At 40.1% G+C, this 27,609-nt stretch overlaps 1 protein-coding gene across 2 annotated transcripts in view; it reads right to left on the bottom strand.

The window, feature by feature from the left end:
• LIPC (lipase C, hepatic type) overlaps positions 1 to 27,609 on the bottom strand; it is a 284,375-nt gene that overhangs the window by 90,588 nt on the left and 166,178 nt on the right. For both annotated transcript variants that reach the window (XM_040413885.1, XM_040413884.1), the window contains exons 4-5: positions 24,419 to 24,609; positions 24,007 to 24,186 (exon numbers count right to left, since the gene is read on the bottom strand). In XM_040413885.1, coding sequence (XP_040269819.1) covers positions 24,007 to 24,186; positions 24,419 to 24,609 — 371 coding nt within the window. The remainder of the gene's footprint in view (positions 1 to 24,006; positions 24,187 to 24,418; positions 24,610 to 27,609) is intronic.

Consider the following 27,609-nt stretch of genomic DNA (forward strand, 5'->3'; position numbering starts at 1 on the left):
AGCCCTGTCGACAGCAATGGATTTGGTCAACAAGGTATACGTATAAAGTGTCTAATGTAGGCAGATATCAAGAGGATGCAAGAAGAATATTTGTACCACTAACATCTAAACATATTTGTTTTGTTTTCAAACAAACATTGTACTCATTGATTCTCCACAGTGATTGAAGGAACATGAGGTGGTTGGACGAGTTTAGTGCTCTCATTAAGAGAAACAAAATAAGAGTATTGCAGGTTTGATACCTTTTAATGGCTAACAAAAATAGAAGTAATGATGTTACATAGCGAGCTTTCGAGACATCACCAGTCCCTTCATCAGGCGTACTACAAGAATATATGAAGAAACAGCAATATATATACAATAAGAACAGAGGCATGGGGGAATGAATGGACATTTGAAAAATGACAGAACAACATATCAAAGATCTTGAGAATGAGTCCTTAATTATCTTTCAGATAAGGTGTGTGAAACTTTTATGGTCTCTAAATTGATGTTATCTCAGAGACCTGGTGCCCCGACTATGTCTATAGAAGACTGGTGGTTGGACTGACATGACACTGCAATTCACAGCTCAGATGCTGCAGACCCTCATTTTGCAGAAACGGTTCATGTTATTCAGTCAGTGACTGACAAGAAGCTACTGATTCCACTTGAAACAGAGATTCTGCAACATTTCAGAGGTGTGTAAGATATAAGAAATTAGATACCCCTTACTATAAATTATAAATATAAGTCCCAAGGCGGTGGTTAATTTCTCCCTTGGATTTGGCTGCAAATTAGTGGGTATTCGGTATAAAGTGTATAAAATAGTGCAAATTTGGTGGCAAAATCCATACATGGATAAATGCAGATTTTGTTGCAGATTTGCCAAATATTTCCCCTGGTGCATTAAAATGGCTTAAATCTACTGTGAATATGTGTGGCATTTCCACAACATGATGTGCATACTGCATATTTGAAAATCCACAGCATGCAAATACAGTATATCCACATAGATTTTTTTCCATTATGTTTTGGAAACTCTATCCATACTGTACTGTGAACTGCTGTGGATTTGTGGTTTTAACTCCACGCCACAAATATCTATCGAATCTGCAATGCCTGAACCCAGCCTTAAAGGCAATTTTTCTTTATGATTGCATTTTGCTCATTTTGGACTAAAATCATATTTTCAATTGGCCTTTATTAAGAATATTGAGCCATTCTGTTACAAAGGTTTAACTGTTTTTCTAGCTGTGTGACTGGTACTTTCACTTTGTGCTGGTCATCTAATAAACCTCATCTCTAAATTACTAAGAGGTCATAAACACTTATTTGAGCCACATTCTCATAAGAAAGATCAGAACTGAGCTATATTGAGTGTTTATAATGTCAGAGAGCAGAGATAAGTAGCCCATCACCTTCCCAACTGACGGGAAAGGCAGAAAATCCACAGGCTGCTACTGCAGAATCTCAGCTATGTACACAAAAGAGGATGCCATATTTTTTTTTAATAAAGACTAGTTGAAAAAATTATTTTAGCTCAAAATAGGTACAATGAAATAATAAAAAAAATTGCCCACAGGTGTACATAGCCTTTAAAGGGGTTTTTAACAGATATGCTCATGTAGATGCTTGCCTCGTGTACAGTACCTCTTTCCCATGATTTTTTTCCTTCAATTTGGACCAGTTTCCCCATCTTAACCAATCACTTTGGTTTCCATCCTGTATGTAGCACTTCCTGTTCCTGCATCCAACCAAACCCATGATGCACTTCACCTTTCTCTGCCACAGCCCTAGAATCAGCCTAATCACACCCAGCCACCCAGCTAATTACAGACACTACCCTATCACTGCCCCTAACCACACCCAGCTAGTTTATAGCTCCTCCCACCCAGCTAATTACATAGACACTACACTATCACTGCCCCTAACCACACCCAGCTAGTTTATAGCACCTCCCACCCAGCTAGTTACATAGACACTACCCTATCACTGCCCCCGTTGCTGCTTTGACATAATATTACAGGAAATAAGCTGCATGGACATGGTCATGTGAAGGTAAAGGTAAAATAAATATATTACAAAATTACAGCTAACGTCATAAATGATTATTTTAATGGACGCTGATGCAAACCAGAAAATTCCTCTAAGAATGTTAGAAATCACCAAGGATTGCTGCAGGTGCATTTTATACCGGTAATTGGACTCTTTACATGCATCAGAAAATTCTTAAATGGGATCCTCCACCTTTTACAGCACAATTACCTTCTCCCGGTACTTCGGTTCTAGTTCTACTCTACTTAGCGAGGAAGGGGAAATGGTTCCATCATCCTTCGACGTAGACATGCATGGTATAAAGAAGATCATTTCCCCGGTTTATGGGTCTCTTTGTGAGCACACTGCCTCCACTGGAAATGACAAGTCACCAATGCAAATGAGGAAGCAGAAGCTCGGCTAAATAAATATAGCTGTTATATTTTACAATGCAAATGTTTGTGCTGCAGCCGCGCACGCAGCAGAGTAGTTAACTTAGCTGAACATCTTGAGGCGGATTATACGGCTGCTGAACTACTGCTTTAACAATGCTATAAAAAGAAGAGTAAATCTGGTAGGTGCATTACTGTCTAGAAGGAAGGAAATACAGTTCGGAGCTGGACATCAACCCGACACACACCCGTCTGCCACTTTATATTCTCATCACTGTCCACTGTAAGCCATTGCCTGTATATTGTAAAGTGGCAATGATATCCTTTATGTTTATGACTAATCTGGATTTTGCATTCTGGCTTTATTGTGCAGTATTTCACTCTTTTATGAAGCATACCATCAGAAACTAGGTGATTAGGAGAGCACTAAAGGGATTTTTCTATCACAAATAAACTAGTTTTGTTTATAAGATAATAAATTATGGCCACAGGTGTAAAAGCCATAGCAGCTACTCTGGGGCCTACCGTATATACCGGCATATAAGACGACTTTTGAGCCCTAGAAAATATTTTCTAGAGTGGGGGGTCGTCTTATACGCCGGGTATGGCGGGCGCTGCAGTGCCGGGACGCCCGAATTATCAACAGAGAGAGCCCGGGCTATTGCCTTGTATCCCCAGCAGCTGAGAGCTGCGATGTAACCCACGGCATATTCCCCCCCCTGCGCTGTACCTTGTATGCCTCCCCCCTGCTCTTTACCTTGTATGCTCCTTGTACCGCCATCCTCCCGGCCGCTCGCATCTCGCTCCTACGCATGTGCCAGATTTCATGCGGTGAGCGTGGATACACGGGATCCTCACGGCCGCTCGCATCTCGCTCCTGCGCATGTTCGAGATCTCCGTGCGGCGTATCTAAGTGCGGCGCAGATGTGCATATGTGAATGTGAATATGAAGAATAACATAACAAAAACATGTTCTGGGTATAGGTGGCACATGTTTAGGGTCTGGGAGGCAGGGAGGGAGGACAAGGAAGGTAGTGGGATGCAGGGATGGTGGTGATACCATGGGATGGCGGTGGTACCTAGGAATGGTGGTGGGATGCAGGGATGGCATGCAAACAGCATGTCATACTTATTTGAATTAAAATTACCATATTGAAATCAGATCTAATGCTTTTTAAATTTTTCTTTGGTGTGTGTTGAAAAAGGGGTAGTCTTATAAGGCGAGTATATCCCAAACTCTATATTTTCAGTGTAAAAGTTGGGGGTCATCTTATACGCACCCAGTCGTCTTATACGCCGGCATATACGGTACTGCAAATCAGGCATGAGGTGGAGTTAGTGAGGACTACGATAGGAAAGAGGGTGTATAAAAATGAAATGCAGCCCTGTGGATTGATTATTCCTTATTGACAACATTGATTTTGGCATAATTCCTGCATTATCCCTATACTGATATATTATGTGGGCATTATGCCAGCATGTGACATTGGTATACATGGCGACCTTTTTATTATGTGTTAATGTTGTGGTGTGTATTATCACTGTACTATGACATCACTGAGTACATCCTATACTGTGACCTCACTGTGTGCATTATATGGGTACTATGACATCACACTGCACATTATCCCTGTATCCCTTCAATGTGTGCATTATGCCAATATTATGATATCACTGTGTGCATAGTTCCTGTTTTTAATAGGAATCAAAATAATGATGTTACACTCTGACTATAATCAGACTAATCAGACCAAACATATAATATCAGTGTTCATTTGTAGGCTTGAGCAAATTGACCTTCAGATCATAGATCTGAAGTCTATTCGTTCAAATACTTACATTTTAATGCTATATCCATACAGTGTTAAAATGTATTGGCTCCATGGAGCCAAAGTTTTTTGTGTCTGAAGTTGCACGAGACATCTGTTAATTATTACTGTATGCATATCTGCGCATTTAAAAACAATTTAAAATAGGTATCTGGAGTGGGCTTTGATACCTAGGTACCAGCCAGTACCAAAGCCCAGTTCAGATTGTTATTTTAAATTGTTTTTCAATACGCAGATATGAATACAGTAGGAATTAACAGAAGTCTTGCGGGACTTCATGCGAACTTTGGTTCCACGGAGCCAATACAATTTAACCCAGTCTATATAAGGTCTCACAGCAGATAATGCACATCAGAGCAAAAACCAAACCATGAGGCATGATGTGTGGAGGCACAGATCTGGAGATGGGTCCAAAAATAAAATTCTGCTGCACTGAAAGTTCCCAAGAGCACAGTAGCCTCCATAATTTCTAAATGGAAGAAGTTTGGAACAACCAGGACTATTCCTAGAGCTGGCCGCCCCACCAAAGTAATTAATCGGGGCATAAGGGCCTTGGTAAGAGAGGGGACCAAGGATCCAATGGTCAATCTGGCTGAGCTCCAAACATCCTGTGTGCAGATGGGAGAATCTTCCAGAAGGTCAACCATCACTGCAGCACTCCACCAATCTGGTTTTTATAGCAGAATGGCCAGAAAGAAGCCTCTCCTCAGTAAAAGACACATGAATACCCATCTGGAGTTTGTAAAAAAGCACCTAAAGGACTCACAGAATGTGAGAAACAAGATTCTCTGATTGAAAAAGGCGTGTGGCCCCAAAAATAATACCAATCTAACCGTCACCTCATCCCGCAAAAAATGAGCCCCTACATAGGACAATCGCCCAAAAAAAAAAATGGCTCTCAGACTATGGAGACACTAAAACATGATTTTTTTGTTTCAAAAATGCTTTTATTTTGCTAAATGTAAAAAAAAAAGTATAAATATTACATATCACCGCATCCGTAAAAACCTGCTCTATAAAAAATAGCACATGACCTCAGGTGAACACTGTAAAAAATCAATACGGTGTCAAAAAAGCAATTTTTTTTGTCATCTTACATCACAAATAGCATAATAGCAAGCGATCAGAAAGTCATACGCATCCCAAAATTGTACCAATCAAACCGTCATCTCATCCCGCAAAAATCATACCCTACCTAAGAGAATCACCCAAAAAATAAAAAAAACTATGGCTCTCAGACTATGGTGACACTAAAACATGATTTTCTTTTGTTTCAAAAATGATATTAGTGTATAAAACGAAAATAAATAAAAAAAGTATACATATTAGGTATCGCCGCGTCCGTAGCAACCTTCTCTATAAAAAATATCACATAATTTAACCCCTCAGGTGAACACCATAAAAAAATTAAATAAAAACAGTGTCAAAAAGCCATTTTGTCACCTTACATCACAAAAAGTGTAATAGCAAGCGATCAAAAAGTCATATGCACCCCAAACTTGTACCAATCAAACCGTCAAAAAAATAAGCCCCTACAAAAGACATATTCGCCCAAGAAATTAAAATAATATGGCTTTCAGAATATGGAGACACAAAAAAATCATTTTAAAAAAAAAAATGCTTTATTATGTAAAACTGAAACAAACAACAACAAAAAGTCATATTTGGTAGTGTCGCGTCCGTAACAACCTGCTCTATAAAAATAGCTCATGATCTAACCTGTCAGATGAACATTGTAAATAACAAAAAATAAAAACAGTGGCAAAACAGCAATTTTTTGGTTACCTTGTACCCTAAAATAGTACCAACAAAACTGCCACCCTATCCCGTAGTTTCCAAAATGGGGTCACTTTTTTGTAGTTTCTACTCTAAGGGTGCAACAGGGGGTCTTCAAATGTGACATTGCAAGTTAAAATTATCCCAGTGAAATCTGCCCTCCAAAAACCATATGGCATTCCTTTCCTTCTGCGCCCTGCCGTATGGCCATACAGCAGTTTTTGACCACATATGGGGTGTTTATGTAAAGTAAAGAATCATGGCAATAAATATTGAGTTTAGTTTGGCTGTTAATCCTGGCTTTGTTAGCAGAAAAAAATGATTAAAATGGAAAATCTGACAAAAAAGTGAAATTCTGAAATTTCCTATCCATTTTCAATTAATTCTTGTGGAACACCTAAAGGGTTAAAAAAGTTTGTAAAGTCAGTTTTGAATACCTTGAGGGGTGTATTTTCTAAAATGGGGTCACTTTTTCTGGAGTTTCTACTCTAGGGGTGCATCAGGGTGGCTTCAAATGGGACATGGGGTGTAGTTTCTAAAATGGGGTAATTTTTGGGTGGTTTCTATTATGTAAGCCTCCCAAAGTGACTTCAGACCTGAACTGGTACTTACAAAGTGGGCTTTGGAAATTTTCTGAAAAATTTCAAGATTTGCTTCTGAAATTCTAAGCCTTCTAACGTCCCCAAAAAATAAAATGGCATTCACAAAATGATCCAAACATGAAGTAGACAAATGGGGAATGCAAAGTTATAACAATTTTAGGATGTATCACTATCTGTTTTAAAAGCAGAGAAATTGTAATTTGGAAAGTTGCGAATTTTTCCAAATCTTTGGTAAATTTGGTATTTATTTATTTATTTATACATAAAAATGAAATATTTAGACTCAATGGTACCACTGTCATGAAGTACAATATGTGACGAGAAAACAATTTTAGAATGACCTGGATAAGTAAAAGCATTTAAAAGTTATTACCACATGTATACCACAAGAATTAATGAAAAATGGAGATTACATTTCAGAATTTCAATTTTCAATTTTAATCAATTTTTTTCCCACTAACAAAGCATGGGTTAACAGCCAAACAAAACTCAATATTTATTGCCCTGATTCTGTAGTTTACAGAAACACCTCATTTGTGGTCGTAAACTGCTGTACGGGCACACATACGGGCATTGCTCTGAAGGAAAGAAGCGCCATATGGTTTTTGGAAAGCAGATTTCACTGGGATAATTTTAAGCTGGCATGTCACATTTGAAGACCCCTGATGCACCCTTTGAGTAGAAACTCCAAAAAAAGACCCCATTTTGGAAACTACGGGATAAGGTGGCAGTTTTGTTGGTACTATTTTAGGGTACATATGATTTTTGGTTGCTCTACTTTTTGTGGGGCAAGGTAACAAAAAATAGCTGTTTTGGCACCGTTTTTATTTTTTGTTATTTAAAATGTTCATCTGACAGGTTAGATCATGTGATATTTTTATAGAGCAGGTTGTTATGGATGCGACAATACCAAATATTTTTGGTTGTTTGTTTCAGTTTTAAATAATAAAGCATTTTTGAAAAAAAGGATTTATAGTGTCTCCCTATTCTGAAAGCCATATTTTTTTTTACATTTTTTGGGCAACTGTCTTATGTAGGGGCTCATTTTTTCAGTATGAGATGATGGTTTTATTGGTACTATTTTAGGGTGCGTATGACTTTTTGATCGCTTGCTATTACACTTTTTGTGATGTAAGGTGACAAAAATGGCTTTTTTGACACACTTTTTATTTTAATCTTTTTACGGTGTTCACCTGAGGGGTTAGTTCATGTGATATTTTTATACAGTAGGTTCCTACGGACGCGGCGATACTGAATATTTATATATTATTCTTTTTTCATTTTTTGGGTGACTATCTTATGTAGGGGCTCGTTTTTTTCAGTATGAGATGACGGTTTGATTAGTATTATTTTGGGGTGCATATGACATTATGATTGCTTGGTATTACACTTTTTGCGATGTAAGGTGACAAAAAAATTGCTTTTATGACACAGTTTTTTATTTTTTACCATGTTCACCTGAGGGGTTAGATCATGTGATATTTTTATAGAGCAAGTCGTTACGGATGTGGCAATACCTAATATGTCTACTTTTTCTTATTTATGTAAGTTTTACACAATGATATCATTTTTTAAACAAAAAATAATAATATTTTAGTGTCTCCATAGTCTGAATACCATAGTTTTTTCAGTTTTTGGGCGATTGTCTTAGGTAGGGTATAATTTTTTCAGGAAGGGATCACGGTTTGATTTGATTTTTTTTTATTATTTTTTTTCACGGTGTTCATATGAGGAGTTAGGTCATGTGGTATTTTTATAGAGCAGGTTGTTACGGACGCGGCAATACATAATACGTCAACTTTTTTTATTTATTTTTTACATTTTACATTTAACACAATAAAAGCATTTTTGAAACAAAAAAGATCATGTTTTAGTGTCTCGATAGTCTGAGAGCCATAGTTATTTTATTTTTTGGGCGATTGTCTTAGGTAGGGGCTCATTTTTTGCGGGATGAGGTGAAGGTTAGATTGGTACTATTTTGGGGGGCATACGCCTTTATGATCGCTTGGTGTTGCACTTTTAGTGATGTAAGGTGACCAAAAAATGTTTGTTTTTTTAGCACAGTTTATTTTTATTTTTTTGACGGTGTTCACCTGAGGGGTTAGGTCATGTGATATTTTATAGAGCCGGTCGATACGGATGCGGTGTTACCTAATATGTCTACTGTTTTTTTAAAGTTACTTTATTTTGGGAAAAGGACACTTTTTTTTACATGAAACTTTAAATTTTTTTGTAAAACTTTCTTTTTTTTACTTTTTTTTTCACTTTATTTTTTGTCCCACTCTGGGACTTCAACTTTTGGGGGTCTGATCCCCTTTACAATGCATCACAATACTTCTGTATTGTAATGCATTGGCTGTAAGTGTATTACCAGTGTAATACACTTACAGCCTGCTTGCCTGTGAAATCTAGGGGGCTGGATCTCATAGGCTAAGAGGGAAGGCAGCCACAATGCCTAAGTAAGCCCTGATGGCTGCTCCCTCTCTCCCCATACATCACACGTTTTCACCGATGCTGGCGCATACAGCAGGGGTCAGGCTATCAGTCACTGCCAGACCCCTGCCAATCATCGGGCGGGCGCAGCTCCTGCACCCACCCGATCAGCCCGCCGTAATAGTACGGCGTTGGGCGGCAAGTCACGTCCTGCTTCGCCGCACTATTACAGCGCTGGTCGGGAAGGGGTTAATGCATATTCACGTATGTATGTGCTTGCTGAGCTTGCTCCATACATGGCGCATTCCTACTGTATAATAAAGCAGGCACCCGCTGATAGTGACCGGGATGGGCGATGACACTGATGCCAGTCATTTAACCCCGAGATGCCACTGTCAATATTGACTGTGACATCTGTGGGGTTAGAGGGTTAGACACCCACTTTGATTGAACGTGGGCTGGGCTTAGCAGCACTAGCCATGGCTATGCGCAGCTGTAAAATGTATGGACATCAATGAGAGGGGGGAACATGGCACTACAGGGCACTTAGGGCAGCATAAGAAAGTCAGAAAATCCCCAAATCCAGGTGTGTAAACTTTGTGCCATCATACCCGAGAAGTCTGGAGGCTGTAATCGCTACCAAAGGGGCTACAACTGAGTCCTGAGTAAAGAGTCTAAATACTTCTGTCCATGCAAGATTTTAGTTTTTCCTTTTCAATAAATTAGCAAAGATTTTGAACATTCTGTTTTCACTTTGACATTATGGAGTATTGGGTGCAGAATGATGGGGAAAACTTTTTACTTAGTTTAGCACAAGGCAGCAACGTAACAAAATGTGAAAGATGGATAGGGTCTGAAAACTTTCTGAATGCATTGTATAACAAGATGAGGTTTGATCATTGGTTTTTAACTTATTGTAAAACTCTTCCTCTGCCAAGGCCACAGCCCATCTGCTTTAGTGACAAGATATTATTGTAAATTACATGAATGACAGGACACTAGAGCAGTGATTGACAACTAGAGAGATGAATTAATCTTCAGCAATAATAATAGTAATTTTTACATATTTCCTTGACTTTTCATTAAACTTTTATATTATTTTCAAACTAATTCTATCATTAATACCTATTAGTTCATGTAAAATTGTCACTGGCTAATAATATGCATCATTCCACTAAACTACAGTCGTGGCCAAAAGTTTTGAGAATGACACAAATATTAGTTTTCACAAAGTTAGCTGCTAAACTGCATTTAGATCTTTGTTTCAGTTGTTTCTGTAATGTAGTGAAATATAATTACACGCACTTCATACGTTTCAAAGGCTTTTATCAACAATTACATGACATTTATGCAAAGAGTCAGTATTTGCAGTGTTGGCCCTTCTTTTTCAGGACCTCTGCAATTTTTTTTGGGATTAGGTTAATTTTCATGGCAAAGAAGGACTATGCAATTCATCTGATCACTCTTCATAACATTCTAGAGTATATGCAAATTGCTATTATAAAAACTTAACTTTTCCAATTTCCAGTATTTATGTAATTCTCAAAACTTTTGGCCACGACTGTAGACCATAAAAAGGACCTTTTACCATTCCTGACATGATCATATAACTAGCTGTCTGTGTATGGCATAGTGAAATCATGCTACAGCGCTTACTATGTTTCCTATGCGCTGCTCCTTTCGCCTGCTCTGCCCCCCATATTGGTTTTCTGCTTGGTATGTAAATTCATACCAGGTCCATCGGTACAGGAAGGAGGAGATGGCCCTGCTTCTCAGGGGGGCGTCTCCTTCTCCGTCTCCTTCTCCCTAACTGTTAGCTGCCCAATTGCAGCGGAGAACATCACATACCAGACGGGAAACCAATACGGGGGGAAGCCTGGCAGGCGAATGGAGCAGCGCATAGGAAACATAGTAAGCACTGTAACATGACTTCAATATGCCCTACACAGCTAGCTAGTTATATGATCATGTCAGGACCGGTGAAAGGTCCTCTTTAAATGTATAGTTCCATGAGAGTATTTTTCGCTCTATTAGACACACCTGACATTCAAACTAAGTTTTAGAGGAGAAAATGTATATATATATATATATATATATATATTTTTCATCAGATCAGACCCCCAAATCAGATGCCCAATCTTCATCAGACCTTAGATCCAACCCCAATGTTCATCAGAACCCTAATTATCATCAGATTCAGATCAGACACCAATTATCATCCGACTTCAATCTTCATTAGACCTCACATCAGAACCCTAATCTTCATCAGACCCCAAATCCTCATCAGACCTCACATCAGACCCCTAAATCATACCCCCAATCTTTATCAGACCTCCAAATCAGACCCCCTAGCTTCATCAGACCCCCAGTCTTCATCAGACCACAGATTAGACCACCAAATCAGACCCCCAATCCTCATCAGACCTCAGATCAGACATAAAATAAAAAAACTCTCTTCTGCTCTGGTTAGTGCCACCACTTGGGAGATTTAGAGAGCTGCACGGTGTCAGGTCATAGTGCTCATTTATGCACCTAAATTCTGTTTCTCAGCCACAGATAAGTTACTCCCCCAACAAACCACACCATAGAATATGGCTGATACCACCACTGAGTCAAAGAATGTCTTTAGGACCGTCCCTTGCACTCCAAAGGACCTCAGTCTCCTCAACAGATAGAGTCGGCTCTTACCCTTTTTGAAAAGAGCATCAGTGTTATGGCTCCAGTCCAGTTTGTTGTTCAGGTGAACACCCAGGTACTTATAAGAGTCCACCACCTCAATGTCCGTCCCCTGTATGTTCACCAGAACCAAAGCAGGGGGCCTGTGTCTGTGGAAATCCACCACCAGCTCCTTGGTTTTGCCCGCGTTGATCTGGAGCTGGTTCCGCTGACACCAGTCCACAAAATCCTGTGTCCCCTGTCTGTACTCTGAGTCATCCTCACCTGTGATAAGGCCGACTATGGCAGAGTCATAAGAGAACTTCTGTAGGTGGCAGCCTTGGGAGTTGATGGAGATATCTGCAGTGTAGAGGGTGAAGAGGGATAATCAATTTAGTTTACATGGAAATAAACCTCTAAAACATAATTTTTAATATAACATGATAAAAATCCTGAATATCCCCGCATAGAACAACAAACATAAAGTATAACGTAAGCCCACAATAAAAGTGTTGCCAAATACAAAAGCAGATACTGAGGCATTTCTTGGGCACATAATAATAGTGTGAACCATGTGGGTTTACTCACGGTTCCTGTGGTTTGTTCTGATGGCACACCCACTGGTTAAAGTCAACTCATTAGATGTTAAAGTCGAGAGATGAACTGTCCCTGGGTGTCCCTTTTAGGCTATCCCAAAAGCGGTGACCCCACTTATCGGTGGCTTAACCCTAAGTGACCCTGGAAATGCCCAAAAAAAATTTAAATCATTGGTCCCGACGCGTTTCCCCGTTGAAGATAATTATTGGTTCATCAGGGGACAAAAGTACAACAGAAAAGGTGTAGATGGTGGCAACCAGGATGAGTTAGGTGCACTAACATGTCCAAAACTGGCCCCATATATACCTGAGATGTTTGAAAATGGTGCTCCCGCTCGTGGGGGCATATCCTGCTGGACGGGGTTTGTGACTCCACCTAACTTTTGGTTTTATGGAGCGCAAATGCGATCCATAGGTAAACATAATGTGCTGGTGTGTAGAGAAATAATACTGAAATAGAATGATCGATGCCCAAATGCTGTGCTGAACTTACCGCTAAAGATATGTTGTAAGAGGGAATATGGGATGTCTCATTCAGCACGTTGGATAAAGCAGGAATAATACTACTACCGGTAGATAAGAACCATATCCGTTCGGTGGCACGCACCGTCGGATACGAATTTGAGCGCAAGCTAGATCTAGATGTTATATCACCTGCGTTCCACATGTAGATACCAGATCTTGCTTAGATATAACTGGAGACAGGAAGGTGAATATGCCAGAGTGCCCACAAATATAAGAAAAAGGTTGCCATAATAGAATCATGACTGGGGTGAATAAGGGGAAGATAAGTAAACCCAAGGTGAGGAAAATGATGCCATCACATCTATGATTTAGTCGTAGATAAATGGCCAATTTTGGTCAGATAAGTAAACAGGTTCACAAATGTACATTAAATAGAGTAGAGGGACATATAATTAACAGGAATGACAAAATAAGCGAAAACTCAAATAAAATGGAGGGCGGAGAAAGCCTAAAAGGGATACTCAGGGACAGTTCATCTCCCGACTTTAACATCTATTGTGGTGACTTTAACAAGTGAGCGTGCCATCAGAACAAACCACAGGAACCGTGAATAAACCCACATGATCCACACTATTATTATGTGCCCAAGAAGTGCCTCAGTATCTGCTTTTGTATCTGGCTACACTTTAATTGTGGGCTTACATTATACTTTATGTTTGTTATTCTATGCGGGGGTATTCAGGATTTTTATAATGTTATATTAAAAGTTATGTTTTATTGAGGAAAATGATCCAATATCACATGTAAGTTGCAAACATATGCAAACCTTTATGATTATCAGATAATTTGAAGGTGAAATTAGAGTCAAAAGGACCCCACCAATCCACACTCAGACAGATAGTATACAAATATAGGAAATTCAAGACCATTGTGGTCGGCCAACAAAGAACATACCAAGAACCATACATGTAATAGTCCGTGAGATCACAAAGGAACCACATATAACCTCTAATCAACTAAAGGCCTTTCTCACATTAGGTAATGTTAATGTTCATGAGTAGTTATGGACGAACATCGGCCGGGACGGTTCGCGAACGCAATCAAATGTTCGCAAACCGAAAGTTTGCGGTGGGCTCCATTCACTTAAATGTCAGGCGAACCTGAAAAACCTTCAGCTCATATTTGCAGCCACCAAATATTTAGTAGAAATGCACAAATAGTCCCACAACATGGACAGCGACATACTAGAGGGGGATCAATGACAAAAATTTGAATAAAAAAATATGTGTCTTAATCAGGGGACATTTTTATGCGTCTTAAAGGGAAATTCTCTTAAATGTGCCCTGTTGCGCTACCTAAATGCAATATATAGAAAGTATATTATTGGTATATACCACCCTTGCTTCAATCACCTTTTTGGGGGGGCAACTGGTATATCACACCAGTAGAAATTATTTGTTCCAATAATGCTTGTCCCTCTATATACCTGCGGTATCACAGCAGAACCGCACACAACTGCCGCACAATACAAATGCACTATAATATACTTTCTTTGTTAGAAAGTATATTGTAACATTGTACAAGGAAGGCAATCCATTAGAATATACATAAAGATAAAACGTAACCTTTAATAATGTTACTATTAAGGGTTCATTCAGACGGCCGTATGGTATCCGCAAAAATGCGGATCCGTTTTTTTGTGGATCAGATGCTGACCCATTCACTTCTATGGGGCCCTTTTCTATTCCACAGTTCCACAAAAAAATGAAACATATCCTATACTTGTCTGTGAAAATCAGGACATGGCCCTATTGAAGTCTATGGGTCCGCATAAATACTGAATGCTATCCGCTTTTTTACGGACATTCTGAACTGTCTGCCAAAAAACGGATCCGCATTTTTGCGGACAGCATACGGCCGTCTGAATGAGGCCTAAGAATCCATTCACACGTCCGTAAGTGTTCTGCGGATCCGCAAAACACGGACACTGGCAATGTGCATTCCGCAATTTGTGGACCGCACATCGCCGGCACTATAATAGAAAATGCCTAATCTTGTCCGCAATTGCGGACAAGAATAGGACATGTTCTATTTTTTGGCGGAAACGGAAGCACGGATGCGGAAGTGCGGATCCGCAAATGCTGATGCGGAAAGCAGATTCCGGTCCCATTGAAAATGAATGGGTCTGCACCCATTCCGCAAAATTGCGGAATGGATGCGGACCCATTTTGCGGACGTGTGAATAGACCCTAAAACATATCCCTCAAAATGAAAATAAATTAAATTATTAAAGTTAAGCAGAAAGCATAGATGTGGTAGGCAATAACAAGTGCTCGGCGGCACTAAATCAGGTGCTCGGTGGCACCAAATCAGAAACCATATGTCCTACCACAATCCGGGGGATTCCAATGCACATCGATGAATCCCGGAGGGAAAGCAAAAAACATCTATCCCTGAGCTAGATGATGATGTGGTATTGAAGGACAGGGTGGGCAAAGAACTGTCCCTGATATTGCCCTACAGGGGGGTGCTATTCAGGCCCTGATAGACTAACCACAGACCACCCGCCCTGATAAGAGCGACCCCGTCTGGAACCTTACCCTATATAAAAATGGCCCTAGTAAGCCCCTAGCCCCTAGGCCCCTGACTTCCAGGTGATCACTATATACTGTAGATCTATGTGTTTTTGACTCATTATAAAAGTATATTATAAGTATATCGCACCCCTCTGTGTATCACACCTATCTATAGCATACCTATTTAACCGCCTCACGTCCGCCCATAGGATATAAACGTCCTATGGGTGGACGTCTATTTCTGACAGCACGTTTTAAAACGTCCTGTCAGAAATAGCAGCTGCACGCTAATCGTGCAGCTGCTGATCGGGTTGCCCGCTGTCAGTGACAGCAGGGCAACCCTAAGACAAGGCAGGGACAGTTCCCAGGTGTCCCTGCCTTCACGATCGCTGCAGACACAGCGCTCACCGAGCGCTGTGTCTGCAGAGAAGGAAGCGCTGTGCGCTTCCTGTTCCGGCCCGGCGGTCATGTGACCGCCGTGACCGGAGAGTGCAGGGGCTGTGTGAGGTCTCTCAGAGACCTCGATCAGCCCTGCTGTGAGGCTGTACAGCGCAGGATTGCTGCTGTACAGCCTCTCTAGGGGTGCATTTGTCCTGTAACTGGGGCTACTATGTCAGCCCCAGTTACAGGAGAAATCAACTGTGAAAAAAAAAAAGAAAAAGTGAAGCAAATGTCCCCCAGAGGTCTTGTATGACCTTATGGGGGACGAAAAGTGTAAAAAAAAAATAAATAAATAAAGGGTTGAAAAAATAAAATAAAATAAAGTTTCACATGTAAAAAAAAAAAAAGTTCCCAAGTTAGGAATAAAAAAAAAAAATTAAAATAGAAAAAATAAAGTAAAATAGACATATTTAGTATTGCCGCGTCCGTAAAAACCAGCTCTATAAAAATATCACATGACCTAACCCCTCAGATGAACACCGTAAAAAATAAATAAAAAAAACTGTGTCAAAACAAGCAATTTTTGTCACCTTGCATCACAAAAGGTGCAACACCAAGTGATCAAAAACGCGTATGTCCCACAAAATGGTACCAATAAAACCGTCACCTCATCCCGCAAAAAATGAGCCCCTACATAAGAAAATCTCTCAAAAAATAAAAAAACTATAGCTCTCAGAACATGGACACATTAAAACATAATTTTTTGGTTTCAAAAATGCTATTATTGTGTAAAACTTTAATAAATGAGAAAAAGTATACATATTAGGTATCGCCACGTCCGTAACGATCTGCTCTATAAAAATGTCACTTGACTGAACCCCTAAGGTGAACGCTGTAAAAATAAATAAATAGAAACTGTGCTAAAACAACCAATTTTTTGGTCACCTTGCCCCATAAAGTGTTATATTGAATGATCAAAAAATCATATGTACCCAAAAATAGTACTAATAAAACTGGCACCTTATCCCCTAGTTTCCAAAATGGGGTCACTTCTTGGGAGTTTCTACTGTAAGGGTGCATCAGGGGGCTTCAAATGGGACATGGCATCTAAAAACCATGTGGAGTTCCTTTCCTTCTGCGCCCTGCCGTGTGCCCATACAGCAGTTTACGACCACATGTGGGGTGTTTCTGTAAACCGCAGAATCTGGGTAATAAATATTGAGTTTTGTTTGGCTGTTAACCATCGATGTGTTAGAGAAAAAAATTGATTAAAATGGAAAATCTGCCAAAAAAGTGAAATTTAAAAATTTGATCTCCATTTTCCTTTAATTCTTGTGGAACGCCTAAAGGGTTAACAAAGTTTGTAAAATCGGTTTTGAATACCTTGAGGGGTGTAGTTTCTACAATGGGGTCATTTATGGGGGTATCCACTATGTAGGCCCCACAAAGTGACTTCAGACCTGAACTGGTCCTTATAAAGTGGGTTTTGGCAATTTTCTTAAAAATTTGAAGAATTGCTTCTAAACTTCTAAGCCTTCTAACGTCCTAAAAAAATAAAATGACATTTCCAAAATGATGCCAACATAAAGTAGACATATGGGGAATGTTAAATAATAAATATTTTATGAGGTATCACTTTCTGTTTTAAAAGCAGAGAAATTGAAATTTAGAAAATTGCGATTTTTTTTAAATTTTTGGGTAAATTTGGGATTTTTTCATAAATAAAGGTGAAATATTTTGACTCAAATTTATGACTATCATGAAGTACAATGTGTCACGAGAAAACAATCTCTGAATGACTTGGATAAATAAAGGCGTTCCAAAGTTATTACCACATAAAGTGAGATATGTCCGTTTTGCTAAATTTGGCCTGGTCAGGAAGGGGGCAAAGGGCCCAGATGGGAAGTGGTTAAGGAAAAACTGAAAATTATGAAAAAAATTATTTTTTTTCCTTTCTTATTTTTTGCTGTTTCAAGATGTCAAAACATTTCAATTTTTTTTTTTTTTAGAAAGGAAAAAGGAAAAACAATGTGCATATGTTTGTATATTTTACACACACAAAGTCCCCTATACTATTGCTAAAACTAATACATATTTTTATTTTTTTTATTTTTTAATGAACAAAAAAGGGTGGTAAAATGTGTGTACATATTCTACTATACTATTGCTAAAACTAGTAACTAAAGCTGTAACTTTTATTTTTTTGTCTTTATTTCCCTTTTTTTAACTTTGTAAATACATTTTTATTATTCTTTTTATTTATTTTAATTTCTTAATAAAAAAATAAAAAATTATAAAAAAAAGTGAATTTGCCCAGACTGGTGAAGGGGTTAATTCACAGACTGCAGCTCATAGTTAATTTCACAGCCAGCAGGTGGCACTCTCACATCAAGAAGAGCTCTCTCCGCTGGCTTTTTCACTTTACAGTGCGATGGGTCACTGTACACAGTGATGTCACGCAGTGTGACCACTTTGCCTGGTCTCCAGGATCCTTACTGTGATCACAGCTGTCTAATGTGGTCACAGCAATCTGCACAACCATGGGGCGCCGGCAGATCGCAATGTAACCCGACACTTTTATATGTCGGTTTGCAGTTAAGAGCTTACTACTGCAATGTACACTGCGTGCAGAATTATTAGGCAAATTAGTATTTTGACCACATCATCCTCTTTATGCATGTTGTCTTACTCCAAGCTGTATAGGCTCGAAAGCCTACTACCAATTAAGCATATTAGGTGATGTGCATCTCTGTAATGAGAAGGGGTGTGGTCTAATGACATCAACACCCTATATTAGGTGTGCATAATTATTAGGCAACTTCCTTTCCTTTGGCAAAATGGGTCAAAAGAAGGACTTGACAGGCTCAGAAAAGTCAAAAATAGTGAGATATCTTGCAGAGGGATGCAGCACTCTTAAAATTGCAAAGCTTCTGAAGGGTGATCATCGAACAATCAAGCGTTTCATTCAAAATAGTCAACAGGGTCGCAAGAAGCGTGTGGAAAAACCAAGGCGCAAAATAACTGCCCATGAACTGAGAAAAGTCAAGCGTGCAGCTGCCAAGATGCCACTTGCCACCAGTTTGGCCATATTTCAGAGCTGCAACATCACTGGAGTGCCCAAAAGCACAAGGTGTGCAATACTCAGAGACATGGCCAAGGTAAGAAAGGCTGAAAGACGACCACCACTGAACAAGACACACAAGCTGAAACGTCAAGACTGGGCCAAGAAATATCTCAAGACTGATTTTTCTAAGGTTTTATGGACTGATGAAATGAGAGTGAGTCTTGATGGGCCAGATGGATGGGCCCGTGGCTGGATTGGTAAAGGGCAGAGAGCTCCAGTCCGACTCAGACGCCAGCAAGGTGGAGGTGGAGTACTGGTTTGGGCTGGTATCATCAAAGATGAGCTTGTGGGGCCTTTTCGGGTTGAGGATGGAGTCAAGCTCAACTCCCAGTCCTACTGTCAGTTTCTGGAAGACACCTTCTTCAAGCAGTGGTACAGGAAGAAGTCTGCATCCTTCAAGAAAAAACATGATTTTAATGCAGGACAATGCTCCATCACACGCGTCCAAGTACTCCACAGCGTGGCTGGCAAGAAAGGGTATAAAAGAAGAAAATCTAATGACATGGCCTCCTTGTTCACCTGATCTGAACCCCATTGAGAACCTGTGGTCCATCATCAAATGTGAGATTTACAAGGAGGAAAAACAGTACACCTCTCTGAACAGTGTCTGGGAGGCTGTGGTTGCTGCTGCACGCAATGTTGATGGTGAACAGATCAAAACACTGACAGAATCCATGGATGGCAGGCTTTTGAGTGTCCTTGCAAAGAAAGGTGGCTATATTGGTCACTGATTTGTTTTTGTTTTGTTTTTGAATGTCAGAAATGTATATTTGTGAATGTTGAGATGTTATATTGGTTTCACTGGTAAAAATAAATAATTGAAATGGGTATATATTTGTTTTTTGTTAAGTTGCCTAATAATTATGCACAGTAATAGTCACCTGCACACAGAGATATCCCCCTAAAATAGCTAAAACTAAAAACAAACTAAAAACTACTTCCAAAAATATTCAGCTTTGATATTAATGAGTTTTTTGGGTTCATTGAGAACATGGTTGTTGTTCAATAATAAAATTAATCCTCAAAAATACAACTTGCCTAATAATTCTGCACTCCCTGTATTTAGTTGTGCAGTGGTAAGTAAGAGGTTAAAGAAAAATAAAAAGGTTTTGGAATGGCCAAGTCAAAGCCCTGACCTTAAAGGGAACCTGTCATCAACTTTATGCTGACCGTACTGAGGGAAGTATAAAGAAGTGACAGAAATGCTGATTTCAGCGGTGTGTCACACATCAGCTAAAAGTAAGTGGTTGCAAAGAACCAGCATCATAATCATTGCAGCACAGGCCTTGAAAAGAGTCAAATCTACCTGAGAAGAGTCATAGTTATTCATGTGTGAGATTGTGGAAAAGCTCTGCTTGCATAATGTTTATGCCTAGATTGTATTGGAGCTGTCATTTGGCATTCCGGGCACTAGAGGCCACTGTTTTGCAGCTACAGTCAGCACACCTTGGGATCTGCATATGCAAAGCAGATGATGACTCATGCAAGCTGCTTCTGAAAACCAGGAAGTCTGAGCTGATCTGACATGAGGGAAGGATTGTTCTGTAAAAGACTGGATCCGATTCCATCCTGGCTTGCGGATGTCCGGGAGTGTATGGACACGCAGAGGAAAGAGAGTAGCTGTTGTCCCCTTACTGGATCCAGCTCTTTGAAAGAGAGATTGTCCCAGGAACACCATTTATAGTGTGTGGACAGAAGCCTTATTATCAAGCAAGGCCGCATGGTTGCTGAGAGGTTGGTGGCCATCCCGGGTAAGCGGCATCCTCGGGCCCAGAACGGACGCATGTCAGTACACCTGGTTACTGATTGTAATATATTGTGTGGAGCCTGAAGTAACAGAGATTAGCCTAGGCCTTGCATTAGTTAGATAGTTAGGGTTATATAGTTTGCTAGGCCTTACTTTACTGGACTGCAGCGCAGTAATTGACTTGCAGGCTCTGCTGCGTCTGCCACCGGCTAGGGGTTTCCTCTGTAGTGGTACAGCACGACTTGCAGGCTCTGCTGTGTGCACCATCGGGCTAGGCCTGTCCCTCGGACAGGGACAGTGACTGTGGGCCTGGGGGATAACTTAGTCTGTGCATACTTCTATTGTTATGTTATTGCTATTGTTAAAGTAAAGTTTCTGTTTTTGCATATAAAGCTGGTGTCAGTGTCGCTTTTCTTGTCTGTGACTTCACTGTATCCTGGGGAGCCCACCCCGGTACACGGCTCACACATGAATTCCTGCTCTCCCTGCCCACCTGCTGGGCTTCTACCTAGTTTTCTCCCTTTCTTTCTAGGAGAGAACTGCCAATCATCAGCAGGGAGAGCAGGAGATTATGAGTAACCAGGACTCTTCTCAGGTAGATGTGACTCTTTACAAGGCCCGGGCTGCAATGATTATGATGCTGGTTCTCAGCAACCAGTTACTTTTAGCTCATAAGTGACACACCGCTGAAACCAGCATTTCTGTCACTACTTTATACTGCCCTCAGTACGGTCAGCATAAAGTTGATGACAGGTTACCTTTAATCCAATTGAAATATTGTGGAAGGACCTGAAGTGAGTATTTCACGGGAGGAGACCCACAAACCGCAGAGTTGAAGTGGTTTTGTAAGGAGGAATGGGCTAAAATGCCTCCAAGCCAGAAATATTTTGTTGCAGTTATTGCTACACAAGGGGGTCACACCAGATACTGAAAGCAAAGGTTTTGTCGCTAAAAGACATGGGGAATTGGATAATTTTCTTCAATAAACAAATGACCAAAGTGTAATATTTTTGACTCATTTGTTTGATCTGGTTATCTACTTTTAAAAATCTGATGTAGTTTAGGGTCAAATCTCTGAAGTGTTCACAAACTTTCAAGCATCACTGTATGTCCTCCTACTATATGCTAGTGCATCCACTTGGTCTCTAGCCGAAGATGGTGGAGACAGGAGCTCTCTTATGCAGCTTGCTGACAGCCTTGCAGTCCAACAGATGCACATTTATGCATGTAGTTATTTAACCCTTTAACCCTTAGGATGCCGAAGGTTTTATCTTTTTTGCATTTTCATTTTTCTTCTCTATCTTCCTTGAGCCATAACTTTTTTATATTCCTGTTCACATAGCTGTATGAGCTGTATGAGGGCTTATTTTTTGTGGGACAACTTGTACTTTCTAATGCCACCATTAATTATGGCATACAATGTAGTGGGAAGCGGTAAAAAAATTCCAAATGGGGTGGAATTGCCTGGGGCTGGGCCATTCAAACCAATTATTGGCATCGCCATTGGCCGCAAGGTTTTTGCGCATTTAGATGCCGTAATCTCACTTGATCACGGCATCTAAAGGTTTTAATTACAGTGATCGGCATCATTGCTGGTCGCGGTAGCCTCAGGTCTCTGCTGTTTGAAACAGTAGAGACCTGCCGTCCATGATGCCCGCTGCACGTGCGAGTGGGCACCATGTTTGCCTATCTCTCCAGTAGCGAAAGGTGCCAATACAGCTTCAATATATTTTGGCAGAATGCTGATTCATCAGACGGCCATTCTTCCCAACTCCCACATACACATACAGTACGGACCAAAAGTTTGGACACACCTTCTCATTCAAAGAGTTTTCTTTATTTTCATGACTATGAAAATTGTAGATTCACACTGAAGGCATCAAAACTATGAATTAACACATGTGGAATTATATACATAACAAACAAGTGTGAAACAACTGAAACATAGAAACATAGAATGTGTCGGCAGATAAGAACCATTTGGCCCATCTAGTCTGCCCAATATACTGAATACTATGGATAGCCCCCGGCCCTATCTTATATGAAGGATGGCCTTATGCCTATCCCATGCATGCTTAAACCCCTTCACTGTATTTGCAGCTACCACTTCTGCAGGAAGGCTATTCCATGCATCCACTACTCTCTCAGTAAAGTAATACTTCCTTATATTACTTTTAAACCTTTGCCCCTCTAATTTAAAACTGTGTCCTCTTGTGGTAGTTTTTCTTCTTTTAAATATGCTCTCTTCCTTTACCGAGTTGATTCCCTTTATGTATTTAAAAGTTTCTATCATATCCCCTCTGTCTCTTCTTTCTTCCAAGCTATACATGAAAATATGTCATATTCTAGGTTCTTCAAAGTAGCCACCTTTTGCTTTGATTACTGCTTTGCACACTCTTGGCATTCTCTTGATGAGCTTCAAGAGGTAGTCCCCTGAAATGGTTTTCACTTCACAGGTGTGCCCTGTCAGTTTTAATAAGTGGGATTTCTTGCCTTATAAATGGGGTTGGGACCATCAGTTGCGTTGAGGAGAAGTCAGGTGGATACACATCTGATAGTCCTACTGAATAGACTGTTAGAATTTGTATTATGGCAAGAAAAAAGCAGCTAAGTAAAGAAAAACGTGTAGCCATCATTACTTTAAGAAATGAAGGTCAGTCAGTCAGCTGAAAAATTGGGAAAACTTTGAAAATAAGGGCTATTTGACCATGGAGAGTGATGGGGTTCTGCGCCAGATGACCTGGCCTCCACAGTCACTGGACCTGAACCCAATCGAGATGGTTTGGTGTGAGCTGGACCGCAGAGTGAAGGCAAAAGGGCCAACAAGTGCTAAGCATCTCTGGGAACTCCTTCAAGACTGTTGGAAGACCATTTCAGGTGACTACCTCTTGAAGCTCATCAAGAGAATGCCAAGAGTGTGCAAAGCAGTAATCAAAGCAAAAGGTGGCTACTTTGAAGAACCTAGAATATGACATATTTTCAGTTGTTTCACACTTGTTTGTTATGTATATAATCCCACATGTGTTAATTCATAGTTTTGATGCCTTTATAGTCATGAAAATAAAGAAAACTCTTTGAATGAGAAGGTGTGTCCAAACTTTTGGTCTGTACTGTATATGTTTAGCTTGGCTGAGCATGCATGTATACTCAATGGGGAATAAAGACCAAGCTACTGCCAGACATCTCTGGCAACCGCTTATCTCCCTTGTGAACCAAAGTATGGAGCATTGATATACAAGATGCCTAATACATGTGATGTCAGGGAAGAATCAGTAGGCACCTATACATTCATGGGATATTTGGCCGGCTCTGTGGAAATCGTCAGGTTCCGACAAATTTTTACTTTTGTGAATGGGCATCTTTACAGTGGAACATGAAAACCCAGTATTTTATCTCACTAAATGTTAACCTTACTTCAAGCCATTCGAGGAATTCTGCTATTTCTAGACCAATAAATCGAGCATTCTGTACTGCAACTGCATAATGTGCATGAGCAGAGGACAGCCAGTCCACGATGATGACATTAATCTGCTTTTTACTGGATTTGAATGCAGAAGCCATCTTTGGAATCCAAGCTTCCAGATTTCCATCAAGCTAGAAACAAACAATACAGCAAACGTGTTAGAAATGATGATGGACTTTTACATGTCATGTTTTTATGTCAAGATACTGTATACTGTATAATTATACAATCCAATGGCAGTGAATAGAGACAGCAATGCGTACGTGGCCTCCTTTTCATTCCCAAGTTGTTGTCATGGTGAGACAATGTACAATTTTATACAGTTTTAGATAGAAAAAAGAAAAATTAAAAATAAATACATACCGACCATCCATGTACTATTACAACAAGGGGAAAAGTAGCGTTAAATGCACAATTTTCCAGGCTTTCAGGCTGACCTGCCACAACAGGACACATATTATTGTCTGTCCCTTCCTTGTACAACAGCAACTTGGCCTTTATGGTATTCGGATCCTTTTTCATTTGTATTGCTCTGCGAAGTCCTTCCTTGTAATCTACAAAAACAACAATAAAGCTATAATAAGAGGGAATGCATCATGTCCAATCGTGCAGGTACAATTCTGTACACTTTTAATTCTAAAAGTCCTTATCAGGCCGATTATTGGGGATGAGCGCTTGTATAAACGCTTGTTCACGATAGTTTGGTTCGAGCATCTCAATGCTCGGCACATGGCGGTATTAGGCCGAATACCTCATGTGCTCGAGCGCAATGCTCGAGTCTCCGCCCTGCACGTTTATTGGCTGCCAGGCAGCCAATAAACGTGCATGTAAGTACTGCCCTCACTGTAATGCCGTAGCCATGTTGGCTGCTGGCATTACAGTGATTGGCTATATAGCACCCGATGACGCATGTTCGGCTTATTCTTAGTCAGGGAGAGCTGTGCTGAGGAAGGGACAGACAGAGTAGGGAGTGATTTAAGAATATTTTTACCACCAAAACTTTTCAGAGACCAAAAAGTCCTTTTAAGGATTATTGTGTGTGGCAGCAGCAATCTATATTTTAAGCACAACCTGCGCTAAATTGCTAAAACTTTACAGACCCAAAACTTCTTCTAAGGACTACTGTGTGTGGCAGCAATATAAATTTTTAGCGCATCCTGAGCTAAATAGTGTACAATAGTTAGGCCGCTGCAGATAGCGACATTAGCTGCGCCACATCTCCTGTGTAAAGTGTGCGTATCCAAAAAATATCTGTGACATCAAGTATACTTTTTCAATAGACAGTGTCAGCTTCTGACAGTGACATAACCAGTGCGACATCTGCAGTGTAACGTGTGCGCTAAAAAATTAATCTGTGACATACAGTGTCCTTTTTCAATAGACGGTGTCCGCTATGGACAGTGACATTAGATGCGCCACATCTCCAGTGTAAAGTGTGTGCATCCAAAAAATATCTGCGACATACAGTGTACTTTTTCAATAGACAGTGTCAGCTTCTGACAGTGACATAACCAGTGCCATATCTGCAGTGTAACGTGTGTGCTGAGAAAATTTATCTGCGACATACAGTGTCCTTTTTCTGTAGACTGTGTCCGCTGCGGACAGTGACATTAGCTGCGCCACATCTCCAGTGTAAAGTGTGCGCATCCAAAAAATATCTGATATCCAGTGTTCTTTTTCCGTAGAAGGCGTCCGCTGCGGACAGTGACATTAGCTACACCACATCTCCAGTGTAAAGGGTGCGCATCCAAAAAATATCTGATATCCAGTGTACTTTTTCCGTAGACGGTGTCCACTACAGACAATGACATTAGCTGCGCCACATCTCCAGTGCATAGTGTGCGCATCCCAAAAATATCTGTGACATCCAGTGTACTTTTTCCGTAGACGGTGTCTGCTGCGGACAGTGATATTAGCTGCACCACATCTCCAATGTAAAATGTGCGCATCCAAAAAATATATTGACATCCAGTGTACTTTTTCTGTAGACAGTGTCTAACTGTGTCTAACTTCGTTTGAATGCTGTATGAAGATCTGTCTCCATACAGCATTCAAATGTATGGGCTCCACAGGGGTGAAATTCTCGCGAGACTTTGGTGAATAACTTTGGACTTTGATTTTTCAACTTGAAAACAATTTTAAAACTGGGATCCGAAGTCGGCCTTGGTACCTACTGTTACCTGGGTGCCAATGTCGACTTCGGATCCCAGTTTTAAAATTGTGTCCAAATTTTTTCACCAAAGTCTCGCTATACTTCAGAGATAACGAATTTCAGGCGGATCTCTGTACAGCATTCAAATGACGTTTTGACTAAAGCAACTTCGGATCTATGATCCACAGCTCGCTTCCCTTTCCACTAGGTGTAACCAACAGCCGGCTACTGGGGAGCAGGTAACTCCCGGCCAGACACGTGGTTTATTTAATGTTACCAAAACAAAAAAATTAAATTAAAAATCACCAAATGTATTACACACATATAATGTAAATGCAATCTTTATTGTTTAAAAAGCAAAAATAAATACATATTCAAGCAATAATCCATATAGTGGTAGCAGTGCAGGACGAAACTGCGACAAGTATACGTTCACCATCCCTCCAATGACAGTAACTCCTATGGTATGTTATGCATATACAGGTAAGATACAGTATTATAAGCCGCAATTGTAGTACAAATATTGTGTAACAGACACATATGCAAATATTAATGGCTTAAATATCTCATAACTTGACCTCATGTCCCATCCTATCACCATGCTCATACAGTACTCATAATTATTACCTCAGTCTCCAGAAGGCATACTCAAAGTGCATGTAGCCAGTTCCTGATTTGGACCTTGCGTACAAAATCCTGCATACAATATAGCATCTAGAAAGTGATAAACATGGGACAAGCAACTATTAACCTGGAAGTACGCGGCCCGGTTACATCGGCCTTCAATAATATCAGACCGCCAGTACGCGGCGATACAACTGCTGTTCGGCTATACCACAAGCAAATTAGCTACTGTGTTACAGCATATTTGAAGCTATTTGACCTATCCAGAGCATAAGTTGTCAGCTATAATATCTTGGAAAACCTCTTTAAAGCATAACTATAATTTTAATGTTTTTAAAATGTGTAGGAACAATGTTAAAAACTCTTTCATATACATTTTTAGGGAATATGTGTAATTTTATTACAAACTACCTCTAAAGTGTCCCATTAGCAACACTCTAACAGAGCATTGCTAAGGAGAATGCTCCTTCAGTGTTCTACTGTAAGATAAAGAGGCTGGCTTTCCAGCCTGCCTCTGCTCTCTCTAGCCCAGCCACTGCCTCCCTATGTACAGTATAACTAACTTATTTTAATAAGTAGATTACTATGAATTATATAGTCCCTTCCTTCCATGCCTATATCATCTGTTGTTAGTACCAAACTCTGCAGCCCTGCTCCTTTCCTTATCTTCAAAGTGCTAACCAGAAAATCACTGGGAAGGCGGTGAGATGCAGGCTGCAGTGATCAGCATCACAGTAAGTATACTGTATGCCTGTATTTTCTGTTTTCTTAGCTTTCT

Source organism: Bufo bufo, chromosome 1 (genome assembly GCF_905171765.1).
Source record: "Bufo bufo chromosome 1, aBufBuf1.1, whole genome shotgun sequence".
In the NCBI taxonomy this organism is placed as follows: Eukaryota; Metazoa; Chordata; class Amphibia; order Anura; family Bufonidae; genus Bufo; species Bufo bufo.